The following is a 14047-nucleotide window of genomic DNA, read 5'->3' as shown; positions in this document are numbered from 1 at the left end:
AGGTCAATCAGATTTGACCTTGAAATGACCTTCAGATTTTTATTCCAAGGTCAAACAGAGCTGACCTTGGAATGACCTCTAAGTTCGATTCCAAGGTCAAACAGAGTTGACCTTGAAACGACCTTTATGTTTGACCTCGAGATCGAGAACAAGAACATTATGCCTAGACTTCGTGATCGGTGACTCCAAACACCTGGTAAAAGTGTTTTAAATAGATAGTACGATGAAAAACTGTGAAGTGCGCTACTAGGCCCCCTTAATTGGCGATCCTAAACACCTGACCATACCATTCTATTAGAGATCATGGAAAACTACGGAGCGCACTACGTAGACTGCGTAATCAGCGACCCAAAGCACTTACAGTACGTATTCTGCAAGGTAATTTCCAAAAATGAATCGATCGAAAACGAAAACGAAACGAAAAAATTCGATCCGGATGACCTAGATACCAAAAATCAAGGAGCGGAACACCCTTATGACGAATATTTATCAGTTATTAGTTGAGATTCAATAACTTTGAGTGGATGTTCCGTTTTATTAACATTTAATTTCTGTTTTTCACGTTAAGATTGTATTTAATTTTATAATTTAACAGTTAACGTAGAAGATTTAAAATTTCGGTATATTAAAAGTAATCATTCTATTTCTCTCAGTGTGTAGTCCTACGCGTAGAGTTTTGAAGATACCTAATTACCGAGATCTCTAACATTCGGTACAGCTCTATGATGCCGTTTATTCTTGATTTATCAATATTAATCTTTATTTAATGTTGATTATTGTAGTAATAAAGTAATTTTCACGAAAAAGCATCCTTACATGCCATTCCTAAAAGTCATTGCTTAGAATTCATAGTATTACGCAACTCGTCACCAATTTATGTTTTCTAATAAGCAACCCGGTCGTAAGCGTAATTTGTAGTTATGCCTTACCCGAACGAAGAAGCTGCGTTAATGATGTCAGTTTTGGGTAGAGCTGGAAGTTTTCGAGCAGCTGAAATAATGTGGCGAAATGAATATCCCGATCATACACCACATTCGCGCAAAGTTTTCAGTCGTTTACAACGTCGAATAATTGTAAAAGGTATCGTTCAGCCGGATCATAATAAGGGAAGGCAAATTCATCGATCAGTTCGTTCAGTAAGAGCACCTGATGTAATTGCATCTGCCTTTGTAACCCCGAATGATTCTTTAAAGCGACGAGCAAGAGATAGTGGAATAAGTCAAAGCACGATCAGTCGAATTTTTCGTGAAAATTTATTCCATCCATATGGAATGTCACTTCACCAGGCCATGACATTGAACGATCATAGACAAAGACTGATATTCTGTAATTGGATTACTCAACAATTACCTAATTTCCATAGAAGTATCTTATTTTCTGATGAGTGCACCTTTAAAAGTGACGGCGAAATAAACACACATAATTTTCGTTATTGGGCACGTGTGGATAAAATTGCATGTAAGAAGGCATGTGGGGTGTGCTCGGTCTTGCGCACACACACACACACACACACACACACACACACACACACACACACACACACAGCAGAGGTGGTTTGGAGTCGTTAATTACTGCGCAAGCACGCACACCCCACATACCTTCCTACATGCAATTTTATCCACACGTGTCCGCGGAAAGTCTTTCTCACGTCCTCGTCGTGGGCCCTCCGCTACTGCGAAATCTCAATGTTTAAATGATCATAACTCTGCGAAAAAAAATCGTAGAGACTTCGGCCACATCGCGTTGTTTTTATCTCAAAAAGCTCTTTCAAACGAACCCTCACTCGACCCCACATTCCATTTAAAATTTTCTCGCCCTCCCTCCCCCCCGCCACCCGGGGGTGTCAAAATGGGCGTTTTTGGTGTTATGTGATAGATTGTGTGATACCATTGTAACCTTGTAAATTTCAATCCGATATCTCAAACCGTTCAGAAGTTATTTAGGTGTCCCGGTACTTTTTCCTCACCCTGTATAACCAGTACAAGTAATTTTCTTCTAGATTTATACCCATTAAAAAGCACCAGTTAAAAAGAAATATCATCGAATAAACTATGTCGCTTATTGCTAGCGTGCCCAAGTAGAAGTTGGACGAAAGAGAAATTTTTTTACGGAAGAGCACAATGGCGGACAAACAGTTTCCTAAAAGACCGAGAATAATAAAAATCGGCAGACTGTACTTTTTTACATTTAAGGAAATCTCATAATAATCTACAATTTGATGTTTTAGCCGAAAATAAGAATTAAATTCATTTATGACGTAAGCGATGGGGAAATGTCTGCCTACAATATCTTTGTTACATAAATCTTTAAATTTTTTAATTCTACTTGTATTTACAAGTGAATACTTCATTATGGTCTTCTGAATACTGTCGATATACACATGGGCAAAATATTCAGTTAAGCTTCGCAAACTTTCGTCAAGATATCTTTTGTTGTTACAAGCATGCAATAGTAGTTCGTGTTTAAATATGCTGGAATAATCTTTGCCGAGATTATATTCAGAAAACATCCTTGCAATGATTATGGATTGTTTGCAGCAGTTGCTTATGAGATGCAAAAAGCGATAGGATCAAGTTGTCACGCGTCTCAAAGAACGTTATAACATTATATGTATATATTATTCGTTGAAATCAATGAATCTTGCATATAAATTTTATTTATCGATATATTTATGGAAATCATTTTTTTTTTAATATTAAAAAAATAAAATATGCAAAGTATACAAGATATAATAGTATTTTGAACATTTAAAGTAAAATTACTTATGCACCATCTCACTTATCTGAGAGAGTCGTTAAAAATTCTGAAGCCTACGAATACAAGAATTACAAACTCTAAGCAATTCCCCGATTCTAATCGTTTAACTGCTAAACACTAACGATTGCTAGAGACTAAATGTCGAGACGACTGACTTGGAAGACGATATTATTGTTTCCTGGAAGTTTGTGGCTTACCAAAATGATTAACATTTTGACTATAATGTAGCTCATACCCGTTGACATGTAAATTTCTGTAGGAGCCTGTCGCCCTACTGAAGTATATATAATAACATTGAACAAAGCAATGAATATTACTAAAATAATACATAAAATATATTACAAACAGAATTTGTTATTTTTCTCACGAAAGATATTACAGTGAACATAGCTTTTTATTAATATAATATTTATGATTACATGGCAACTGTGGTTATTATATTGTTACGTTCCAGCGTCCTGCATGGTCTTTTCTTTGCACAATTTTCCCACAATTAGTCGGAAAAATTCAAAGAAAGTCTCAGTAATGGAAAGTTTTCCATTACCAGAACCAAATGTGCAAATATCCGTCTAATAAGTCAAATAATTCTAGACAAATAATGACAACAACTATAAAATAATTTTAAAAAATCCTTTAAAACCGAAAATTTCTTAAAGAAAGCACAAAGTGTGAAAATTTTTAGATTATACTCTAATACCGTCATATCTGAGCAAGATAAGTAGCATTCACTCAAGATAAAATTTTAAAAGCGACGAGGATAAACAAATAAAAAAAGAAAAAAAAAGTATGCATAAAAGGATCCATAATAATATAAGGAAAAAGAGAAAATAAATTTTCGGTTTCCAGAAAACAGGTATAATAAAAAACGCTTTTAAGAAGTTTCAAAAAGCTCAATATTGGACGGATAAGCAGAAGGCGCGAGATCACGCTAATAAATATTCCTTAAAGGGTAATGTTCCCCAAATGCAGGGCCGCGTTTGTAAAATTTGCACCCAGAGGCTTGTCATCTTCGAGCGCCTCAATCTAGCCTCCCTCCCACAATGAGTAAACAGTAAATAATTAAGATTTTAAATATTAATTAAATTCTACCGAAACACACTTAAGAACAAGGAGATAATTACAAATGTGACATTTTTTTATGAATATATAGAAGCTGCGGCACTCCTGATGCTTTGGCGCCCAGGGGCTCAAGCCCCAAAAGCCCATAGGTAAACGCGCTACTGCTCAAATGTTTCCCAAATCTCGTATTATTTGGCGTGCTTATCGGAATCCTTCCTCGCTATCAGTAGTCACTCGATCGATCGCGATAGTGTCGTGCCGACAGTTACCTGTCGGATTTGAAACATTCAGAGTTCACTTTCTCATAAAACCTTACGAGGGTCCAAGCTGTATTATATATCATTCTAATCAGCTTGACAAAAGCTTTCAATTAATGCAAGTTTTGGACCATGAATCGAGGTACAAGGTTTGAGGAACATTGCCTATGGCGACTTGGCGTCAGCCTTTTCTTTGAATTTTCGTCGACGGTCACGTTTGGGACAAAACAATCGCAAAATCCTCAAAGATAAACTTTACAACACTCTACACTAAAAACCATCACTGAACACCTTTTTTCTATTATTGGACCCTTATTCCGTTCTACCTTAGAACAACTCTTAGCCCTGATTTGCAAACTCCATTTATTACCTTCCTCCACCTTAGAATTTCCTCGGCTATCCAGAATTCCAATTCGTGCCCCATGACAAATTTTCTAAATTTAAGAAACTACCAAAAAAAATTATTCCCCTTTCTAAAAATCAAGATATAAATAATCGAATTGTCGCCAGAACAGACACTTACTATTTCGCTCGCTGTGTTGCACGCTTTCACTTGCTATCTTTAGTTTTTCCGCCGCAAACAATTTTTCTAAAGTTAAATTTTCACCCATAACTACTCGGGTGTTCTCTTTAAGAAATTTCTCATAAACTAGTGCAAGTCTTAGTTATTCAAGTGAAAACCAAGTTCCCATAGTGTAAACAAGTCTGTGAAGTAAATTCGCAACTTGACATCAAAACGCAGCGCAAACCCGCCCTTCAAAAGTCTTCTCGAAGGAACTCAATAAGGCTTCTCATCTCGACACCTTCAATCTCAAAAAGTAGTAAATCTTAGAAACAATAAATTTATATAGATCTCGGAAATGGTGCGGTTCCTATTTTTATCTTCTTACCTCCTACTCTTCATAAATAATTAACTTGTCTTTTTCGCTATTTCAATTTTAATTTTAGTGAGCCTCATTCGACTCCTTAGATTAGATTGAATTATTCTTTATCCCTTCAACCTCACCAGTTAAAAATCCTACGGATCATGCGTCAATAATGCTTAATTTCGCGATCTAAATTTTAGTGAATATACGGAAATAATTAACAATTAACGCAATTTGCGGCCGTTTAAAACTTCTTTAGCGCTGCTCGTACCTCACGCAGTCTTCACGACAGAATCAGAAAAATATCTTTCCCGTTTATCCTTTGAAATGAGAAAGATGTCTAATCCAACACAGCCGTCCTTTTCTTTCCACTATGTATTTACACATGCACACACAAATACAAAAGTATAAATTACAACATTACTATTACTAATAAAAAATTTTTACTTTGTGTTTCTAACCAACTTCTTCACATTGTAAAACGAAAAACATCGTAACGTTAGTTATGAACTTAAAGCATTTTTATTTTGTAATTACAATATATCTAGCCTCACACATTGTAAAAGAAAACAGACCAATTATGAATAATTAACTTAATAGCAACAACCAAAACATTTTTACTATTTTATATAGGATGTATTTCATCCAGTATTCTAAAAGATAGGAATTATGTACTTTAGTTTTCCTAATATAAAATTAAAAATTTTTTACCTCTACATGTCTTCTATCATTTAATTAAATAAAACCTCTACTATTTATTCCTTATTCTTTGAAGATCGCACACGATTCCGTTGCAGGTAACTGAGATCGCTATTTCAGACCTAAAAGAGAATCACCGAACAGTATTTCTGCAAAAACGGAGTAAAATCGACCTTCGTTGATACGTTTTCAGAAACAAACAAACTGTTTGCCTCACAGAGTCAGATCCTTTAAATTCTGATCTGCCAGTTCCTCAAGTTACGGCTCGACCGCTCTTCCTCAGGTAAGGACGTAACATTATAATCTCTTGTGTATATCAGCAGTATTAGCTTCAATTGAAAAATTTTCAATTCCGCGTTGTTGACAAATACATTGTTTTGCTCAAAGTACAATTGGACGTAAATTTGCAACCTGTAACAAAAAACAATGTATTATCAAATTCACAAAAAATTGATTCATTTTTTATTTCATTTATTTAATTATAAAAGTCAGATAAGAAAGAAAGTAAAAGAATTTTTGATAGATATAATATAAGTATGCACAAAAAATTCGGTAAATTTAAACAACGAAGGTGTAAAAATTACATGACAAACAATGGAAATATACTAAGTAAATAGTATAAAATTTATGAAATTATTCAAATTTGCAATATATATTTAGTAAATTTTTGTTGTTTTTTACGTAATTTTCACATTTAATTTTGTAAATTTATCGACTTTTTACAAAATAGAGCATCGAGGCTATATTGAATTATAGTATTACCTTATTATGATTACATAATTGGACATCAATCATACTATTGCTTATAATTGTACATCCCCATGACATTTCTGTTTTTTCTCATATTTGTACGTTTCGTAAACATGCGGATTAGTTCTTTGCGAAAAGTTTGTCCCGTTGCGCAGTATAGAACAAAATTTATACTGTAATGCATTGTTCATTAAGTCGATTATTGTAAGCATAACAAACACATTGACATATTCAGGTATCTAGAAAAATCAGTATTGTCATTATTGTTGTATATAATTATTAATAATAACATGTCGTATTTAAACGCATCTATTTTCTTACGCGGATAATATAAAGAAGTTATTATATAATGTCATTTATAATGTAAAAATTGCACATTACAAATTAATTAAAAAATTAAATTTTGAGAGAAAAATTAATTAGTATTATTTTGTCATATACAAAATGCACTTTTAGAGTAAATAAATTATATTTTGGTCGATGGTCGATATTGCTTTAATGTGTATTACTGATACGTACGTAATTCAAAATATATAAGATAAAATCCAGGAAATTTCGAGATTAGAAATATGCTCGAAACGAAAATGAGCATTTTTGTGATCTTTTGTAGAAGCATTTTATCATTAGAAATCTGAATTCTCTCATTAGAAGAATCGGACGCTGTAATCAAGGTTCTGCGAACACGATTGTGCTGATAAATGTGGTATCCTATCAGAGTATTGCAGATTACTATCACACACGACAGCAGGTAAGATAAATATTATAATAGAATCTATAATGCGCGTTGTCAATATAGATCCATACTGTCTGTTAAATTTTTCATATTTATACACATTACAGATATTGCCGTTTTTTTTTACCATTTCATAGAACATGGTCTTATACAGATAAAACATATATAAAATGCTGCGTAAAATCGCTAGTCCCATCAGCGTGATTACCACAATTTTTGCTCGTTTGACAGTGCACCAGAATCAACGTAGAAGCGGATACTTTGTCACTATGAATCTCTCGATGGTAAAGGCTACTATAAGCCACACACTCAAAAATTCGGAAAAAAAGTACAGAAAGTCCAAGAAAACTAAGTTATAATTTGATAGATCTATATGCATTATTTGGAGCCAATTAATGAGTGATATCATCAAATAGACGATGTCGCTCATTGCTAACACGCCCAAGTAAATGTTGGACGAAAAAGAACGCATCTTTTTACGGAAGAGTACAATAGCGGACAAACAGTTTCCTAAAAGACCGAGCATAATAAAAATCGGTTGACAGTACTTTCTGATATTTGAATTGGCGTTCGAACTATTTACAATTACATAGTACAGCTCAAAAACAATATAAAATTCATTTATGATGTGAGTGATGGGAAAATGTCTGCCAACAATATCTTTGTTACATAAATCTTTGACATTTTTAATTCTACTTGTATTCATAAGTAAACGATTCATCATGGTTTTCCGTCTTCTGTCGATATAAACGTTGGTAACAAATTCAGCCAGGCTACGTAAACTGTCGCCAAGATCTCTTTCGTTGTTACAAACACGCAATCGTAGTTTGTGTTTAGATATACTGGAATAATCTTTGCCGAGATTATTTTCAGAAAACATCCTTCTATATGTTTATGGATTGTTTGCAACAGTTGCTTATGAGATAAAGAGCAAAAAGCGATATAATCAAGTTGCGTCTTGCGTCTGAAAAACGTTATAACGTTATTATATATATTGTTTATTAATACCTTGCATATAAATTTTTTTTATCAATATATTTATTGAAATTTTTTTTAATATTAAAAAATAAAATATACAAAATATATACAATATTTTAAAGATTTAAAGAATAAAATGTCTTGTTCACTATCTCACTTACCAGAGAGAAAAATTATCGTTAAAAATTCTGAAGTCTACAAATACAGAGGTTACAAATTCTCAGCAATTCCCCGATTTCACTCGTTCAACAGCCAAACACTAACGATTGCAAAAGACTGAATGTCGAGATGACTGACTTGGACGACGATATTATTTTTTCCTGGAAGTTTGTGGCTTACCAAAATGATTATCATTTTGACTATAATGTTGCCCATATCCGTTGACAAATAAGTTTCTGGAAAAACCTGTCGCACTGCGAAATTATTAATATTATCATTAAAAAAAGCAGTAAATATTACTAAAATAATACATAAAATTTATAAGGAAGATTGTTTTCTATTTTTCTTTTATGTAAGATATTATAGCGAATATAGTTTTTTAATAGCATAATATAATAATTATGATGACATGATAATTCTAGTCATTGTATATAACGTATAAATGACTTAAACAACAAAATATTTTATTTTGTGCTGTATAATTAATATTTTATTTTTAGTTTTATTAAGATTTAGACACTTATATTATCGTGTTACTATTTTATGAAAATTTTGATACTAATATTTGTTTTAACATTGGAATAATATTACGGCGCATATTACTGGGTTGATGATTGCTCTCTCGTTTTAATAACTATTTTCGACACCAGATACAAATTCACTATAAGTCATTAATCTGAGTATATTACTCAAAAATGCTCACAATATGAAAGGAAGCAATATGTATATGTAACAAATGAAAATTGACAAGATATGTTTAAAAGCGTTTGTTACACAGAATAAAATAACATGCACTTGTGTAGTAAGTAAAATTATTAAACGTACGTAATAATGTACTTGTACATTAATACATTAATTGATATAGATATTTGTGATATGATAATATGTAAATAGTATGTTATACGTTTTTGGTAGGTTTTTTCTTTTTAGAAAATATTCTTGTAATGAATAGACATGTTATTTTTATAACTTTAATGGTAAATAATAAAATAAATTTTAGGTGAAACTGCATGGCAACAAAATAATTTAGCACTTAAAAAAAAACGAATACAAAGCTTATTCAGTATTAATATAAGCAAAGAAAAAAGTATAAACCACAAAAAATGACAAGTACCAAAACGTACGAAAAGTAGAAAATGCATGCAAATTTTATACGACATTATTTTCTTTTTTAATGTACGACTTCTCTTCTCGAGTGTTCGATCTCTTCTAATAACGTTAACCAATTTAACAAACTGCGATATTCTGCGAGCTTTCCATAATCGACAAAGTTCGATTATTTCCGATTGCACACCAGCGCTGCTAATTTGTAAAAAATTACATGTTTACCTATTGGCTAATACGGATACGAATTAGATAACTCACTTTCTAACAATAACAAATTATCTTTGCATTATAATCTATAATGTGACAATTTATTTATTTCAAATAACTCAATCAACACTTTTTTTAGATTACATACGCCCACATTCATTAATAGAATTGTTAAACATGTAGTTTTCTTTACAGTGCGGTAAAATATTTGTACATACTATCTATACATATGCATCATAGATTTTTTTAGATGTTACTTTTAACTTACTTTTAACATTTTTAATGCAATAATATATGTAACTATCTTATTTAACTATTTACCGCTAACTATATTCCTATGAAGTTATAATGTGTGACTATATTATAATCTTCCTCGTATATGTATATATCAAGAGTTCTACCTTCTTTTGAGAAACTCTCCGTTGTGCGTTTTTAATAAATACATTGCTCCATTTAAAGTGCAATTTGGCACAAATTTGCAAGCTATAACAAAATGCATTATCAAATTGAGAAAAATTTGGTTTACTTAACACTATATTCATTTAATTAATAAGAGTCATATAAAAAAAAAGATAGTAAAAGAATTTTTGATTAATGTAAAATAATTATGTAGACCGTCGTGTTTAATTATGGTATTACCTAATCATAGCTGCATAATTTGGTATCAATCATATTGTTACTTATATTTGTCCATCTTCGTGACATTTGTTTCTTTGAAAATTCGCACTTGGTAAATGTGCGAATTAATTCTCTGCGAAAATTTTGTTCTATTGCGCAGTAGAGAATAAAATTTATACTGTATTTCGTCGTGTTTAATAAATCGCATATTTCAGACATAATGGTCCAATTAATGCCATCTTTATACATCTGAAAAAATTGTTAATTTTTTGTTGTACAGTATATTAATAGGTGTAATATTTTTGCATTCATCTTTTTCTTACGCAAATATTTATATAAAAAATTGTTGTAGGTATAGTGTCATTCATAATGTGATAATTGTAAGTAGTATAAATTGAAAAAAAAATTTTAATTTTAAAATAAAAATTAATTAATATTCTTTTATCTTATACAGAATGTAGATTTAGTGTTAAAAGATTATATATTATAATCGGTATTATTTTAATATATATAAAAATTATTTTGTATTAAATTATTAGTACATACGTCAGACTCAATAAAGAAATGGATATGTGCAGGTAATTTCAAGAATACAAATGTGCTCGAAACAAGAATAAGCATTTTTGTGATCTTATTCTCAGGCATTTCATTTTCGGTAATCTGAGTATTCTCACTGGAAGTACCGGACGTTGAAATCAAGGTTTTGTTGATATGATTTTGCAGATAAATGTGCCATCTCGTCAGAGTATTGAAGATTATTATGATGAGTGCAGGTAGGGTAAACATTATTATAGCATTAGTCTTCACGTAAATGTTTGAATCTTGTTTGATGGACTCTGATGATACATGTTTGAATATATGAAGGACCTTTATATCTTGGTCTTTCATATTTATTGATGTACTCTCGAGGAAAACATATAAAATGCTGTAGAAAATCGCTAGTCCTATCAGCGTGATCACTACAATTTTAGCTCGGTTGACAGTGCACCAGAATTGACGTAGAAGCAGATGCTTCGTCACTATATATCGCTTGATGGTAAAGGCTATTATAAGCCACACACTCAAGAACTTTAAAAAATAGACCAAGAAATTCTCTGAGTACATTAACCAATGCAAATTATACATTTCCAATATTTCCATTATTCTGAGCCATTGTATGAATATCATGAGCGAAAAGCTGATATCGCTTATCGCTAGCACGCCCAAGTAGATGCTGGACGAGAAGGAACGCATCTTTTTACGAAAGAACACGGTAGCGGACAAACTGTTACCCAAAAGACCCAGAATAATAAATATCGGCAAATAATACTTTTTGATATTGAACGTCTCAATTGTAAGAGTATTAATAAATAGATGTTTTGAGTTAGAAATACTATAGAGATTATATATTAAATCAGTGGTAGGATAATATTTATCGAAAATATCTTCGTTACAGAAATCTTTGAATTTTTTAATTTTGCTTGTGTTCACAAATATGTTGAGTCGAGCACTTTCAATGTTCTCGTTATATTGTTTAATTATTTCTGCATTTATGTTTCGGTAAATTCCTTCAAGATCATTGTTATTGTTACAAAAATTAAATAATTGTAATTCTTGTTCAGACATATTCGGGTTGGAATAATTATTGCCGAGACTATCTTTAACAAATTCCATTCTTGCGTATTGAATATGAATTGTTTGCGATAATTGCTTATAAGCGGTATAATCAAGTTACGTCTTGCCCAAAAATCTGAAAAAGTATTATAACGTTGCATATATTGTGTACTAAGATCAATAAATCTTGCATATAGTTTCTATTTACTGATATATTTTATTATATAAAATAAATTGTTTTACATAAAATACTATATATTTAAAATAAAATGTTTTATATACTATCTCACTCACCTCGTAGTCGTTAAAAATTCTGAAATCTACGAATACAGGGCTACAAGTTCTCTGCAATTCCCTGATTTCACGTTGAGCTATTAAACACTCACAATGCAAAATCCACTGAAATACTGAATGTCGAGACGACTGACTTGGATGACGATATCAGAAGACGCGGTAGTGTCTCCGGCCAAGTTCAAAAAACGACACTACTAAGTCAGGAAAAGAGACTCTTATATTAGGTCCTTGAATAAGTTCTCGCTGTTTCTTAAAAGATGGCGTAGCGGCACTCTGTGCATGGAATTTCGTACGGAAACGCATCAGCTAAGTAGTACTATATGTAACCTCAAATTCTAGTAGATACAGTTTACCACAGTGTCAACCACGTGTTTAATTACCTATTGCGAAAATGTCTACTTTTGTGCCAAATAAAGTGTTTTTGCGGGGAATTTTATTGCACTGCTTTATTCAAAAGAAATCTGCAGCTGAAGCACACAGAATTCTTGTTGAAACATATGGTGACAATGCTCTGTCGAATACGACATGCAGAGACTGGTTTAGGCGCTTTAAAAATAATGACTTTGACCTTGAAGATAAAGAACGTTCTGGAGCACCGACAAAGTTTGAAGACGAAGAAACCTAATGAAACTATCACGGGAGCTCGCTATCGACTTCAGATGATGCGTTTGAGTCGAGCTCTAAAAGAAAAGCGGCCACTATACGGGCAGAGACACGACAAAGTCATTTTGTTACATGACAATGCTCGGCCACATGTGGCAAAACCAGTCAAAACTTACCTGGAAACGCTTCAATGGGAAGTTCTACCTCACCCGCCGTATTCACCGGACATAGCCCCCTCGGATTACCACTTGTTTCGGTCGATGGCGCATGGTTTGAGCGAGCAGCGCTTCCATTCTTTCGAAGAAACCGAAAAATGGGTCGATTCATGGATTGCGTCAAAAGATGAATCGTTTTTTCGACGGGGGATTCAATTACTGCCAGAAAGATGGGAGAAAGTGGTCTCTAATGATGGACAATACTTTGAGTAAAGTTATTGTAAGCCTTATATTTTAAATTAATGTTTTTTTTTAACAAAAAAAACAGCGAGAACTTATTCAAGGTCCTAATACATATATATTATTGATATCTTGCATATAAATTTTATTTATTGATATATTTATTGAAATAATATTTTTTAAATAAAAAGAATAAAATATGCAAAATATACAAAATACATACGGAATTTTAAACATTTAAACAGTAAAATGTCTTATGCACTATCTCACTTACCAGAGAGTCGTTAAAAATTCTGAAGCCTACGAATACGGGAGTTACAAACTCTCAGCAATTCCCCGATTTCAATCGTTCAACTGCTAAACACTAACGACTGCAAAAGACTGAATGTCGAGACTACTGATTTGGATGACGATATTATTTCTTCCTGCTCGTTTGTGGCTTACGAAAATGATTAATATTTTGATTATAAGGTTGCTCATATCCGTTGACATGTAAATTCCTGCAGGAGACTGTTACTCTACTGAAGTATTTATAATGTGATGTTAAGTGAAATTATAATATTAATATAATGATACTGTTAGTTGATGTTTACTAAGTATTTTGTAAATACTTTATCTATTCTAAAACTACTCCTCTTCTCAATTCATAAAGTATACATATCAGTTGGAATAGAATCAGGAGACGCGGTAGTGTCTCCGGCCAAGTTCAAAAAACGACACTACTAAGTCAAGAAAAGAATCTCTGGCAAAGTTCAGAAAATGACACTACTAAGTCTCTTATCCTGCGCGCACAAAGTCGACTTTTCGGGGGTTTGTAGCAACTAAAATATAAAAAATTTTATAAAAACACATAGTATATCCTTAAAGGCGGCATCGTCACGACTAATTTGAGCCAAAAAAAAATTAAAATTGGTCCGGCCAACCGGAGATACAAGCGGTCAAAAAATGATGTTGGTAATGCAAAAATTAAGA

General features: G+C 32.3%; 2 protein-coding genes across 3 annotated transcripts; one reads left to right on the top strand and one right to left on the bottom strand.

Annotated features, from left to right (window-relative positions):
* Positions 1-306: 306 nt before the first annotated feature.
* On the top strand, positions 307-2244 carry LOC136998685 (uncharacterized). The gene is made up of 2 exons (XM_067351767.1): positions 307-1458; positions 2228-2244. The coding sequence occupies exons 1-2, from the start codon at positions 921-923 to the stop codon at positions 2242-2244; spliced, it is 555 nt and encodes a 184-aa protein (XP_067207868.1). The 5' UTR covers positions 307-920.
* Positions 2245-3148: 904 nt separating this feature from the next.
* LOC136998882 (putative G-protein coupled receptor F59B2.13) lies at positions 3149-13340 on the bottom strand. 2 transcript variants are annotated; one of them, XR_010889403.1, is made up of 5 exons: positions 9974-9984; positions 8261-8512; positions 6908-8085; positions 6401-6627; positions 3149-6049 (listed from the first exon to the last, which is right to left on the bottom strand). XR_010889403.1 is itself a non-coding variant. In XM_067352240.1 (5 exons), exons 3-4 carry the CDS (start codon positions 11841-11843, stop codon positions 10212-10214), a joined length of 1335 nt encoding a protein of 444 aa, XP_067208341.1. In that variant the 5' UTR covers positions 11844-11919; positions 12078-12271; positions 12857-13340; the 3' UTR covers positions 9652-10055. The 2 variants fall into 2 exon arrangements, 1 of the variants encoding a protein (XP_067208341.1); XM_067352240.1 differs by lacking the exons at positions 3149-6049; positions 6401-6627; positions 6908-8085; positions 8261-8512 and adding exons at positions 10212-10439; positions 10737-11919; positions 12078-12271; positions 12857-13340 and having other exon boundaries at positions 9652-10055.
* Positions 13341-14047: the final 707 nt, after the last annotated feature.

The sequence above is a fragment of the Linepithema humile genome, chromosome 3, assembly GCF_040581485.1.
Source record: "Linepithema humile isolate Giens D197 chromosome 3, Lhum_UNIL_v1.0, whole genome shotgun sequence".
NCBI lineage: Eukaryota > Metazoa > Arthropoda > Insecta > Hymenoptera > Formicidae > Linepithema > Linepithema humile.
The sequence above is the reverse complement of the archived record's forward strand: the minus strand, read 5'-3'. Positions and strand labels throughout refer to the sequence as shown.

Coding starts and splice junctions, on each gene's coding strand:
- LOC136998882 (XM_067352240.1), bottom strand. CDS start 11,843: ATGGAATTTGTTAAAGATAGTCTCGGCAATAATTATTCCAACCCGAAT. Junction 10,440..10,736: donor ATTTCTTTATTGAGTCTGAC/GTATGTACTAAT, acceptor CAATTTTTTCAG/ATGTATAAAGATGGCATTAA.
- LOC136998685 (XM_067351767.1), top strand. CDS start 921: ATGCCTTACCCGAACGAAGAAGCTGCGTTAATGATGTCAGTTTTGGGT.